We start from the raw sequence: 13,556 nt of genomic DNA, 5'->3' as shown, positions 1-13,556 counted from the left end.
GGCCCGCTTTCTTTGGAGTGCTTCAGTGTGTTGATTTTCTGCTGTTCCTCTCGAGTGCATTTCCACGCACGTCCACGAGATGTCCCCTCAGGCTCCAATCTGGGTTACCTCGGACTCTTAAGAGCGCCCGAACCGACGTGGAGTAGGTAGGGCCTATCGCAGAGCAGGGCGTGATGGGCGTCATGAGTTACCCGGCGGTTTCTTGCCCCCACTCGCTCAGTCTGCCCCCAGTTTAGGATAGCGATCGAGATTCTCGAGGCTCGTACTCAACCGCCGTCCAGTGCATCCAGCGCGTGGGCAGAAGCTACGAAAGAGATATGTGAGCCCCGAACTGGAGAGTAGGAGGAACTCAATGGGATTCAGACTTCTTGTCAGATTTTAGCTAGTGCCGAAAGTAAGGCATAGAATCTCTGTAGCCTGGGAAGGCGGATAGGGGTGGGGTGGGGAGGAGAGTACCCTTGTGTACAATCACTCCAGTATAAAATATACGGGACCACTCTATGTGTGGCACAGGGCCAGCATGTTCGGGGCGCGAGGTTATAAAAACAGCCCTAGAATGTAGTCTGCTAGAAGCTCTGCTCTGCCGTGTATTGTGAGGCGGGAGGAAAGCCGGTGGAAGCCCCTATTGGGAGAGGCTTCAGGGAGTCTGCGGGGTGCCTGTTTGCCTCCAGACACTGTAGTGAAACGGGGAGCAGAATAATAGTGTACCTAAAGAGAATCTAAGAATCCCCAGGGGGATGAAGTTGAACCAGACACCCTGTCCACTTATTTTTCAAAAGAATCCTCCAGTGATTCTGCAGAAGGGGGATACAGATTCCAACTTCTTAAGACAAAAAACAAAACAAAAAAACCCCTCCCTCCCTAACTTGGAACTTGTATCTCTTCTCTTGATGGAAGTCCTGAGGTGTTTGTTTGCTTGTTTTTTACAGAGTGGCAGAAGTATATTAATAGTTAATGTTTAACTTTGCACATAAATCTAGTTTGAAAAAGATATATTAGTAAATAAGTACCTATTTTTTCCCAAACTTTAAAAACTTACACGAAACCTGGGATAAATGTACTGAAATTAGATTTCCTAGGCAGCACTAGAAAACTGTGGGGTGGAAGAGTATTTGCAAAGAGGAAAGCAGCTACAAAATGAGAATTTCAGAACTAGAGGATAATCGACTAAGCTGTCTTTCAGATACGATTTGTGTGACGCTCTTTTCCATGTTTTGGTCCCTTCCAAATTGTGTTATTTTCTAGAAAATCAGCGTATAAGACATTAAAGATAATGTCTTATATAAAGATGTCTTATATGCTGATTTTCTAGCAAATAATACAATTAAAAATTACTCCCCAGAGCAAAAATCTGCAATAAAATGTGTAATAGCTTGTGTATAGTAGCTAGTTTAATAAAACATTATCCAAATAATCAGTTACTACTGTTGAAAATTTATAGTAAGAAATATTAAAAACAACAAAAGACTATCTCTGTTCCAAATTTAGGCCTATTTAAATGATTTTCAATATAGCCTAACTCAATGTAGGGGTTACATTTAGTAAAATCTTACTGACCAGACTTCTAAGACTGTGATTATGTAGGTGGTCCACTAGGATCAGTTGGTTCCCTTGCTTAGCTGAATTATATTAGATTCCTACCATGTGTTTCTCGAATTGAGGAGAATCATTAGGAAAAGATCCATCATCCACATGCTCACATAAAGCCTCTCTCTCCACCTCGTACCCATGTCCCACTCCCCGTAATAAAAACTGTAAGTTAGTTGTGGGAAGTCCTGAGTTTTAAACCAGGTCAGACTCTACAAAACAATCTAGCTCTGTTGTAAGGTCATAGAGAGCAGAGGAATATGTTTTGATCATATTCTTTATATTCAAATGTAGAAAGGATATTGTCTCCCCCTTGTCATACTATTGCTGCAAATAGCTCCTTGAACTAAATGGAAAAACATGTTGTCTGATTTTAGGGAGCATGCCTTGACCAATTCCTCCCTAACTGTCTCTGTGCTGCCTTGGGCTGTGGGATGGATAACAGAACTTTTGAATCATCACTGGAATAAACTCATTAGAGCCTCTTCTTCATAACGCCGTATCTGTCACTCAGGTGGGTGAGAAGGGTAAAGGAGAAAACAGACAAGCTTTGTTGTTCATCCTTATGAAGTTACCTTTCTGAATAGTTAGGGTGTTAGATCATCTCTTTATTAAGTATACATCACAAGAGAAAAACAACCAAGTCAGCAGATAATTACTCAGGATGTCTTTGAGCAATGTAGTGAGGCATTGAAAGATGCCCCAGAATGGGGGAGGATGGCTTAACGCAAAGCTTTTGGCAGTTGATCATGAATTCTTGTTGAGTGAGGGAACCGGTCGGGGGAGGGGGGTGGCTAAGGAGGGGAGAGTCTGACTCCTGGGGCCAAAAACCTTGGAGAAATTATTCCACCTATAAAACTACTTTAAAAGAAATTGGTGAAAGATGTTAAAACCCAGCTTCAGGCAGAGGAGGATGGTATGAACCCAGTAGTTATATAAGATTGCAGTATCTATATTTGCAGGTCCATAGTAAGCCCACATTACTTCCTCCCACAACCACCCTGAATTGAGGGCAGAAGAGAGAAAGGTGAAATAAGATAATATCACAATTTCTTTTTAAAAGTTATGGGTCAGTCTTATTCTTGGGTACTTTTTTTTTTTTTTTTTTTGAAGACTCCTCTGTATTTTCTATTTGGTACACTTGAAAGTTGTCCTACTCTTGTTTTGGGTTTGTATCATGAACAAGCCCGTCCCAGTCTCTCAACCCGAGTCCAGAGGACCCTAAAGCCTCCTCTTTGAAGACAACCTGCTTTGATGATCTTCTCACTTTAGAAGCTAGATTTCACATTCTATACCCTCATAAGTTGTTTTCTGGGCATTTCCCAGAATTATGCTGCAGGCAGTATAATAGTATTCATGTATATATGATCTATATGTAGTGTGATAAGGTCTACTTTTTTTCTTTGGCAGAAGTTAAAAAAAAACACCAGAAGACATTTCACCCAAAGTAAAATAATATTTTCCATTAATGCCAGTAAAACTTGAGTTTTGGAAGCATAAGCAGGAGGGATTGGGATAAGAAATGAATTCGTTTTGGTTTTGCTGAAATGGTTCATGGTTCATAGTTTTAAAAGTTTGAAAGTTTCTACTTTTAGAGGATTTAAGCACCAGCAGATGGGTTGCAGAACTGCAGGGGGAAGGGGAGAGATAGAGCCGGACGAGTGGAAATTGCTTATCTTAGGTGATCAGCTAGGTTTTCTGTCATCTTCAGCCTGGTGGCTCTGAAATACCCTTGGGTGATAAGGACACAGCACAATGAGGTAGGGAGGCATTCAGGAAGGAGGGAGCAAGCGAAGAGGCAAGTTAGGAGGCCTTGGTCAGGAACTGCAGGAGGGAGAGGCCAGCATAAAGGGCACATAGGCGGGGCAGGGTGTCTGGGTCCCACATGTACTGGGGGCCCGATCTCTGCACTTCAAGTCCACTCAGCCCCACTAGGGCCTCTGTGAGGGTCAGTTCCTCCTCCCCAAGGGAGGAGAGCAGGTCAGGCTGCAGGGGGAAAACACCCTCTTTATCCTGTAGGAAATTCTGTTCCATTGTGCTCTCCACCTGCAAGGAACCAAAATAGCATGAAAAGAAAGAGAGACACATAGAGAGAGACCTTTCTCCTAACACATAACCACAAAGAGGGCTACCTTTTTCTTATTATAACTCCTTTCATTACATTACAACTCCATGTGGGCCTTTTTTTTTTTTTTTAATGTTTATGTATTTTTGAAAGAGAGACAGAGTGTTAGCTGGGGAGGTGCAGAGAGAGAGGGAGACACAGAATCTGAAATGGGCTCCAGGCTCTGAGCTGTCAGCATAGAGCTCAATGTGGGGCTCTAACTCATGAACCATGAGATCATGACCTGAGCTGAAGTTGGACGCTTAACCAACTAAGCCACTCAGGCGCCCCTCCATGTGGGCCTTTTAAAAGCTCTGTACAGTGGCCAGTGCTTTTCTTTTTAGCCCTATTGTACAGATTCAGAGACATTAAGAGATTTGCCCACATCACTTGGCTGTGAATAAGCAAAACCAGAGTTTTCTGACGTCTCAAGCTGAAAAACTTAGATAATGGCACAAAATTTACTCTTCTACTTCTGGTTATAAAATAGCAAAAAAAAAAAAAAAAAAGGGAGAACACGGAGAAAAATGAGCATGGGCATGAGCCCCTGTGATACGACAGAGGCCCTTCAGGACAGTCTGTCATTAGGCTCAGTCTGTGTCTTTCCACTGGTTCTAGCTGCCTCCCTCCCAAACTCTCTCTAGCACCTGCTGTTTTTTCTCACCAGCTTTAGCTGCACGGGTAGGATCTTTTTCTCCATCGATTTTACCAGCAGCTTCTGTTGGGCTTCACTTAGCTCTGGAGGAAAAAGAAAAGCAGAGAAACAAATGTGTGGTGTGGGTACGAAGGGGACTACAGACTCGAGACTCGAAATGGATGCCCTTCCAGAACGTCAGTGTTAGTTAATCCACACATTTATCCATGGTTGAATGCTTGCTGCTCTATGCTAGGCACCTTTGCTGGGTGTGTCAGCAAAGTCATACCCCTGCATTCAGGGAACTTGCAGTGCAGCGGAGAAGGCAAAGCCACGTGCAGTGACAATACAGGGTATTAAGGGAGCGATGGAACGATAGCCGAGGGGTCTATTTTGGTCTTAGCATTTGAGGGCAGACTTTTTAAGAGGACAAACATCTCAGCTTACTCCTGAAGGACTAGAGCATTTTTCTAAGGGGCAATGTTTCATGCAGAGGGAAGAAGAGAATTCAGGGCAAGATCAGAAGATGTTACTCTCTGCAATTAGAGCTAACAAATTTGAGAGTGCCTGGATGGCTCAGTCGGTTAAGGGTTCGACTTCAGCTCAGGTCATGATCTCACGGTTCGTGGGTTGGAGGCCCGCGTCAGTGCAGAGCCAGCTCGGGATTCTCTCTCTCCCTCTCTCTCTCTGCCCCTCCGCCACTCACGCTTTCTCTCTCTCAAAATAAATAATAAAATCAAATAAAGCTAACACATTTTGATACAAAAGTGATGAGCTTAGCCATATGTAGAAATTTTAAATACGTGGCTGGTAAAGCTAGGGTTACTTCCCAACCTCTATTAGCAAGACTAGGCCACCTTCCCAGACTATCCAAGGTGCCCAAGTGATGCCTTAGGAAGGCAAACAATTTTTTAAAATTTTTGTTATTTTATTTTATTAAAACAATCTCTGTGCCCAACATGGGACTTGAGCTCATGACCCCGAGATCAAGAGTCACATGCTGTACCAACTGAGTCATCCAGGCACCCCTATAACCAAATTCCTTAAATGTAGGTATATACTACTTAACTGTGGTATAATCTGCCTGGCATTCATTCATTCATTCATTCATTCATTCATTTGTATATCTGGGGATTCATTCAGTGATTCATTCCTATCGCCGAAAATGTATATAAATGAAGACCTTATTCTCCATTTACCTGTTAGGGCTCCAAGGAAATAGAGGATGGCACCCATAGCCTCCTTTGATAGCAAGACATCTTTTGGGAGTGCCTCCAGGGTCACTTCATGTCCTTTGTCTAGAGCCCCTTCAAGCTGTGGGGAAAGGTGGGCAACTAAGTAAGATAACACAATGAAGGGGCCAAGCATAGTGCCTGGCACATAACAGTCCCTGGAGATGTGCTAACTCATGTCCTTGCTTCTTTATCAAGGTACAAAGTCATAAAAAGTACTGGACACCTTGGATTTCTTGGTCCCTGAGCCTTGGACTCTGGAAAGGAAATGTTCCAGTCCTCTTTCCAAGAAAAGGGCCTGCTGGCCTGCTGCCCACCCTCTGTCGTGCCTTGAGGGAATCTGCATTGTTTGCCCTTTTCCAGAGGAATGAGGGAGCAGTGGCCGCCTGGCAGTCTGGGGGGCACCTGGACATCCACCCACTGGAGGGAGACATCCACCTACTGTTGACTCCCCCTGCCAGTTGTGACACCCACACGTGTCTACCAGCAACCTTTCTCTGCGACCTCACCGTGAGTTCCAGGTCTTGTAGCTCCTTTTTCTTCCCGAGAAGTTTGCTGAGGGAGGTGAGCAGGGAGCTTTGCCCTACTTGGCTCAGCCTTTCCACTTCTTGGATCTCTCTTTGAACTTCTTCTTTTAGTGTCTTGAAGTCCTCATGTTCCTCCCCTATTGGGATAGTAAACATGGTAAACAAACCATCTGCCATCTGGTAGCCTGCCCATTCAGTCAGCATTCTGCCTGCGGGGCTCCTTCACTCAGTCTCCCTCAAGTCCCTGTGCTCTGCTCCCAGCCTGAGCCTCGCCTCTCTTTCTTCCTGACCAAGGAACAGGATTATGAAGTTTCTGCTAGCCTTGACTTGTGGAAGGAGTTGTGGTGATGGTCTGGGCAAGGAGGTGGACCAGGACCCACATTAATATCTAAGGGGTAGTTGATTGTCCCTGGGCTCTCAAGCCCCATTCTGTAGCGGTAGACAATTGATTCCCCTTTCTTCAAAACTCCAGCTAAAAGTTGAGAAGGAAAGTCTATTTCCCCTTCTTATGAATTAGTTGACAAAGAATGACTTTGGTGACTGAGTGAAGGCTAGCATGGATGGGTCTATATCCATGGACGTGGGTAGATCAAGGTTAGCTTGAATCTTGGCCTGACTCTTCGGGGGCCTCGCATCCTAAGAATATGTCCTGGAGAGTGGCTTCCTGGAAGTAGCTCCAATCACCAGGACCTGGGACTCAGCACTTCCCTTTCCCTCCCTTCACCCCACTGTCTTCATGCCAAAGTGATGGGAGAAACTTACAAAATTCCTTACCAGCATCAGATGCCAGGATAACTGAGGGGGAAAACAAAAAACAAGAATGTACTCCTCCGAAACAGTAGCCATACCCAGGGGATGACACATTAATGGGGGTTAGGAAATGTATCCTGTCTCCTGGGATATCCCAGCCATCTTAAGGCTCCACCTGCTCCATTTGTGGGAGGCAGGAATGGGGCAGGAGAGAAGCTAATGCAACGTGAAAAAGGGCTCCCGGATTGACTGAGTTGGCATCATGGTGACTCAGTGGCTCCCGTCCCGGGTGCTGGGTGTGGGTGGCAGAGTTGCAGATGTGCGTGGGACAGGTTATAGCTAAGAAGGCCCTTTGAGGCATCAGACCACGTGGGTATCCTGCCCAAAGACTTCCCCCTTCCACCACTTTTTCCTAAGCTATTGGAATTTCTGCCACATTTCGGGGACAGTTGTTTGCCGAGACCTGCTCTGCCATGGTTCCCCGTTGTCAGAAAAAGACTGGAGTTTTAAAAATCTGTGTCAAGAAAGTTGCAGTGAAATGAGAGGAAACACTTACGGGTGAGCTTCTCCTCTGGCTTTTCTGAAGACAGAAACAATGCACATATGTCAGCATAAAACCTATTTGTGCTTTTTTATCTAGAGCGGATGTCAAGGTGGCTTTATCAGTGATCATTATAAAAACACACAGAGATTATGTTAGCTCGCACCCCCCCCCCCAATTTGGGAACACACAATGCCTCCAAGTTTCATTTCTGCTTCCAGTGGTGCCTTCTGGTCTTTCTGGTTCTCTGTCTCTCTAGGGTAGTATTCATGTGCTTCTATCTGTCTTGCCTAAAGTTGGGGATAGATATTTTTGGGGACTTGGGAAACAAAACCAGGGGCTCCTTGGGGGACTATGGTATATACTGTTAGAGGGTACAGGATTTTAGCAGATGATATCAGGGTTGGGCAGAAGATATGGGAAACCAGGTAGCAATTTCACTTACCTCCAGGAGGGAAGGTTTGCATGTTATCGTTGTAGATATGTGGAATGTCTGTAAAGGTGCAAGAGAGGGGAGAACAGGAGGACCTTTAACAGCTACCCACCTTCCCTTCTCCATTCTCAAGTCCATGGGCTCTGCTAAGGGCTAGGTAGGTCCCTGTCCCTAAATGCCTCACCTAACCCCCGATCTACCTCTATTGCTAGAAGAACCCTTGTCTTTCTCTGTAAATCCTTTCCCATGACAACACTATTTTCTGCCTTGCATCCTAGTACTGGTGTCTATGGATGTTTCCTCCACTGGCCACAGACTTCTTGAGAGCAGAGGCTATGCTTGTTCATCTCTGTGTCCCCTTTCCCCAGCTAACGCAGTGCCTAGCACGGAGGAGATGCTCAGAACCCAGGGATTCCTTCACTTCCTCTCCAGAGCAACCTCTGCAGTTCTTTCCCCGGCAGCTGGGCCACATTACAGTACACTCCTGCACTATTCCCTGACTTGCCACAAGACGGGACCGGGATGCCTTAGTACTAATGCGGGTAATTCTTGTCTTGAGGGGAGAATATGCCAGCGTCTGCTCACCCCACTCATCTTTGCCTTTGACCATCAGCTGTCTCACTCGAAAGGCCAGGATGCAGCCCTTGGGGATGGTTACGGCCTCCTTGTGGTTTATGGATCCCTAGGATCAGACAATGAGGATTTATGAACCTGCAGAGATTCTGAGACATGGGGTGGGGGAGGGGGAAATGAGGAGATAAGAAGCTGAAAACCCTTTACTGGTGTCCCAGATTGTCTTTCCACCAGTCTGGACTTCATGGAATGAGCTTCAAAGCTCTTTTGCATCATCCCACTAACAATCTCTATCTCTCTTCCTGGCTCAGACACATGAAGGAAGTGGCCAGACCTGCTCTGTCACCTGCCTGTGCATCTCTGTCCCACCTGAGAGCTTCCACAGGCCCCGGTGCCTTCTTCCTCTTCGCCATCTGTCTTGTGCTCATCTCCTCCGAGAAGCTTTCCATGACTAATCCTACTCTCAGCTCCAACTCATCCCTTGAAGATTTATACAAACTAGATTTAGGTATGTAGACCATTACTTATTTATGTTGAATTTTCTAAGCCTGTGTTCTCTGGGCTTTAACCTGTGTGTCTCCTCCATGAGACTGAGAACTTTCTAAGAGCAAGGGTGTCTCTCCTGTACGTTGGGAGCACCATGAGGGGAAATCCATGACTATGAGTTTCCCCTTCCTTGATAGCTCCCTGTGGCATTTGGCACAGGGATCTGCCCACCCAGGGCACCCTTGCCAGAGAGAGGACTTCTGTCTGGCCGACAGGAGCCTGAATCTTGAAAAGCAGGAAGAACGAGGGGGTCCTTTTTAGTATCCTGGGTGGGCACCGATAAGGTAAAGTTAATGTGTTAACGCAGCCTCTAAGGAGAGGCTAAATGTAAGTGTGTGTGTGCGTGTGTGAACCAAACCTGTAGTCCCAATGGGGCGAAGAATGGGAGGGAGAAGCAACCCTCCGCCTTGCCAGCTCTCTCCAGAGTGACCTCCTGCACGGTCTCCACCACCTCCATCACCACATACAGGTTCTCCCCTCGGTTTCGCATCTCCTTCAGGAATGGGTGCTCAGCTGACAGCTTCCTGTGGCAGAGAAAGCATTAAGGACTCAGCCAGAACCTCTCCAGGCATGGGCCGTGAGCTTCTCTTTTCTTCGGTCATTCCCAGGAGCTAGGCATGGTGGCGTCAGGGAAAGGGTGAGGACTCTGGAGTAAGACCGAGGCTGAAGCCCAGATCTCCCGCTTACTAGCAGAGCAGTTACTTTTGAGTCTTGGGTGCCTCATCTATAAAATGAGGATAATTATCCTTCCCTGCAGAGTTGCTGAGAGGGAAACTGGGAAATCAGCTGGCACAGCTTCTGGCCCGGAACAGGCCCCTCTGGTTGTTCTTTCCCCCTTTTCCCTCTGCCTTGGGGTACTTTCCCCTCTTCCCCCCCCGCCCTGCCCCGTTCTTAGCCCTGTTCATCTCTCCTGGGGTCCTTTGTCCCCATCTCTCATCCTGTCTCTGCTATTAACCCTAGTTGCTTTGACCCCATTTGCTTGCCTACATAAAAGTGTGCTTTGATCTTTCTGCTCCCTCAAATTACCATTCCGTTTCTTTCCTTCACTTCTTTGGCAAGTATCTGGAAAGCTACGCCCATACACAGTCTTTACTTCCTGTCCACTCCTAAATTCTTTTATAATTTGGCTTCTGGTTCTCCTCCTCCACTGAAAGCCCAACGACCTCCTGCCCACCAAATTCAAAGACCTTCCCTAACTCTGCACAACACTGACCCCTGCTGGCCAAAACCTCCCTGTGACTCTGTCTCCTTGGGGCTTCCAGTCCCACTGTGCCACCCTGCTTCTGCTCCCACCCTTTGGGCTTCTGATTCCTATCCGTTCTGTCTATATCTCCTGTGTTATTTTCTTTGGTTCCCTAAAATTTTACATTCTCTAAGATTCTGTTCTCAGTTCTTTGCTGTCTGAACTCTCTCGAACATCCTTCCCTGCCCCCAACCCCCTTCCTATAGTTTTCATCTTTATATGGCTCACCACCACACAGGGATCTTCACCTGACTTCTCTCCTGAGCTCTAGGCCCTCATTTCTAACTGCCTTAAAATTTTTCTTTTAGGGGCACGTGGGTGGCTTGTCGGTTGAGCATCTGACTCTTGGTATAGGCTCAGGTCATGATCTCACGGTTTCGTGAGTCCGAGCCCTGTGTGGGGTTCCGTGCTGACAGTGTGGAGCCTGCTTGGGATTCTCCGTCTCCCTCTCTCTGCCTATCCCCCACTCACGCTGTATCTGTCTGTCTCAAAATAAATAAATAAACTTAAAAAATTTTTCTTTTAAACTTGAGATATAATTGACATATAGCATCATATTGGTTTTAGATGTCCAACATATGCAATGCAGTGTCGTTAACTGTGGCCCCTCAGCTAATGTCTCACTGGACCCGCAAACTCAAAACGTCCAAAAGGGACTCACAATCTTTCTCTCCAAATACACTTCTAAAATCAGGCTTCTTGTTTCTGTTAATGTCATCACTTGGGTCAAATCTTAGAGTTATCTTTTTAAAATTCTCATGTATTTAATTAATTAATTTTGATAAAAGTTGTATATGCTTAAGGTATATGACATGGTTTTTTTAAGTTTATTTTTTTAGTAATCTGTACACCTAATGTAGGGCTTGAACCCACAACCCCAAGATCAAGAGCTGCACGCTCTTCCGGCTGAGCCAGCCAGGTGCCCCACAACGTGTTTCGATGGACATATATATAGAGAAATGATTACTACAGTTGAGCTAATTAACATATCCATCTCCTTACATAGTTACCATTTTGTGTGTGTGTGTGTGTGTGTGTGTGTGTGTGGTGAGAGCACCTGAAATCTACCCTCTTAGCAAATTTCCAGTGTACAGTATAGAGTTATGAACTGTCGTCATCCTGCTGTACATCGGATCTCCATCTTTGATGAAACCTTCTCCCTCACCCTGCAATTGGCTGTCAAGTCGTCTATTCTGTCACCCCAGAGGTCCCCCAGCCCCAATGGTTCCCCCCTCTTTATTCTGACTGCTCTTCCCTCATTTTATATCTCAGATCCTCATTTTGTATCTCAGATGGACAATGGAACAGTGTCCTGCCTAGCCTGCCTCCTTCCAACTCCTGTCCCTCCTCCTCTAGCTTCCTTTCATGTGGCCAGATTAATCATGACACATCAAGGTGTCATTAGGGTCCCCCTGAAGCCTACAGAATAGTTCCACCTCCTTGACCAGACACCTGGGCCCTCCATGGTCTAGGCCTCCCTACCACCTCCCACTTGCTCTACTCTTACCTTTTCTGCTCCTGCCAAACCAGCTCTTCATTCTCCCTAGAGGTTCTGAGGTTTCTCACCCATGTGCCTTTGTAATGTCCTTCTCCCAGACTTGCATGTTCAATTTCTACTCATCCTTCAAAGCCTAGATCATGGGCTGCCTCCTCTGAAGTCCTTCTTCATTTCCCCAGCCAGAAGTCCCTCTGGCCTGCCACAAAACTCAGGCAAAGTCCTCCTATGGCACTTACTACTTCTCACCTTGGATTGATTATAGTCACTGTTGTACACCTCTCCTGCCCCCAAGTCCTAGATTGCAAGGTTCTTGGACAAAGATGTCCTAGTGCACCCTGGCACCTAGTAGGGTATTTTGCACTCAGTGAGACTATATAAATATTTACTGGGTGACTTTCTAAGCACCCCAGCCCTTCCTTCCTGCCTCCCCAGTCCTCATCTTTAGTTCCCTGTCAAGCCAAACGTCTGAGATGTCCAGACTACCACATCAACATGGCATCTGCCACACCCCTTGTGTTGCTGGGGCAGCATTCCCGAGGGCACCTGGTGTGTGGATGGGACTGAGCAGATGGCTTGATTTATGGGAGCAGAACGCTGTGCCCAAGCTTCACTAAGGAGCAGTTAAGACCCTTTCCTTTTTTAGTGTATTTTATAGAGTCATAGTTTAGGAAGGAGCCCTAGAGATTTTCGTCGAACCCCATCATTTTTCAGGAAAGAAAACTGAGGTTCTGAGAGGACAAGTGATTTTTCCAAGGTCACACAGCAAGTTAACGTGACCATACGCATCCTCATGTGTGTGTATGATAGTAGGGGGGTGGTACTGGAGGTAGCAGAAGGATGGGGGGTAATGGTTAGGGAATGGCCTGGAGGCACTCATGGGCCAGAAGGGTCATCTTCAAGAGCTCTCCTGTGGTGACCACATAGGTGAAGGTCAGTGTGAAGGCCCTGCCCTTTAGCTCAGGGCCCAAAGCACCCTTTCCAGGCACCACCCACCCCATCCTGGTAGCCCTCCAGCCCTTTCACTCTCACCTCTCCTGGTGCAAGGTCTCCAGAGCCTTGGGAGCCACACTGAGTGTCTGGACCTCCAGGGTACTGCTTCTGGACAGCCCTGCAGTCCCCGTCACCTTGACTGTCTTTGGCATGTCCACTTCTCCCTCCACTCGGGCATCCAGCATATTCTTAAAGCTAAAGTTTCCAGAGTCTGTTGGATCTGCAGGAGAGAGAAGATGAAAGGCGCCAGGATGGCCGGCGTTCCTCTTCCCTCGCCTTCTGGGAGAACTTTGGGCTACAGGACACCAAACCACATCTGGGTAGAGGGAGCTTTGGGCTCCTCCTCACAAGCCAGTGCCTGGCCCCACCCCTCTGTCCTCAACCCCGTGTCCAGACTAACCTGAAGGTGAGCGGCCAGGCTCAAGCACATCCAGGAGGGTGTAGTCAGTGCGGACATATCGGGCACCCCAGAAGAGAGTGCTCTTTCTCTTCCTCAGCACCAGGCAGAAGGGATGGAAGCGCTTGAAGTCTATGAGGCTGTCAAGGGGTGTCAGGTCCCCTCTAGGGTTTAGCTGTCTGGCCAGGGCCCGGGTGACATTTTCAAATATGGTCATTTTCCCTGTGGGGGGTGGGGGGAGACAGGAGAGTGACAAGTTGGGAGACCAGGACATGGGAAGGCCCCTGCAGAGAGAGATGGCGCTCAGGGTGTGTGTGGGGGGTGGGGCTTCAAGATGCCTGGATTCTAGGAATGTCAGAGCTGAAAGGAACTAAAGGAGTCTTCTCTTCACGACGAGGAGACACAGCCCCGAGAGCTGAGACAACTTGCCCGAAGTCACAGGGCTGCTTAGAGAAGCCAGGCCTTCCCTCTGTTTGCCAAGGGCTCTTTGCTTACCCTGTA

General features: G+C 47.0%; 1 protein-coding gene and 1 long non-coding RNA gene across 5 annotated transcripts; one reads left to right on the top strand and one right to left on the bottom strand.

The window, feature by feature from the left end:
* The first annotated feature begins 1 nt into the window (after window position 1).
* LOC102965117 lies at window positions 2-10,519 on the top strand. 4 transcript variants are annotated; one of them, XR_006210947.1, is made up of 6 exons: window positions 158-394; window positions 1,965-2,101; window positions 5,756-6,067; window positions 8,693-8,889; window positions 9,397-9,564; window positions 10,479-10,516. It is a non-coding gene; the product is annotated as an uncharacterized LOC102965117 (long non-coding RNA). The 4 variants fall into 4 exon arrangements; XR_006210949.1 differs by lacking the exon at window positions 158-394 and adding an exon at window positions 2-146 and having other exon boundaries at window positions 9,397-10,519; XR_006210948.1 differs by having other exon boundaries at window positions 9,427-10,519.
* Window positions 3,102-13,556, bottom strand: GSDMA (gasdermin A). Its single transcript, XM_007085794.2, has 11 exons — window positions 13,059-13,556; window positions 12,698-12,878; window positions 9,286-9,451; window positions 8,394-8,490; window positions 7,821-7,868; window positions 7,391-7,414; window positions 6,859-6,879; window positions 6,067-6,221; window positions 5,525-5,639; window positions 4,356-4,429; window positions 3,102-3,633 (listed from the first exon to the last, which is right to left on the bottom strand). Exons 1-11 carry the CDS (start codon window positions 13,327-13,329, stop codon window positions 3,391-3,393), a joined length of 1,395 nt encoding a protein of 464 aa, XP_007085856.2. The 5' UTR covers window positions 13,330-13,556; the 3' UTR covers window positions 3,102-3,390.

The sequence above is a fragment of the Panthera tigris genome, chromosome E1, assembly GCF_018350195.1.
Source record: "Panthera tigris isolate Pti1 chromosome E1, P.tigris_Pti1_mat1.1, whole genome shotgun sequence".
Taxonomy (NCBI): domain Eukaryota; kingdom Metazoa; phylum Chordata; class Mammalia; order Carnivora; family Felidae; genus Panthera; species Panthera tigris.
This window is presented reverse-complemented; position numbering and strand designations above follow the sequence as displayed.

Bases quoted from the DNA above. Each gene is read 5' to 3' on its own strand.
- GSDMA (XM_007085794.2), bottom strand. From the start codon at position 13,329: ATGTCCTGGTCTCCCAACTTGTCACTCTCCTGTCTCCCCCCACCCCCC. The intron at 6,880-7,390 runs GTAAGTGTTTCC...TTTCCCCCTCAG, and splicing joins GCCAGAGGAGAAGCTCACCC to TTATCCTGGCATCTGATGCT. The intron at 3,634-4,355 runs GTGAGAAAAAAC...GGTTCCTTGCAG, and splicing joins TACCCGTGCAGCTAAAGCTG to GTGGAGAGCACAATGGAACA.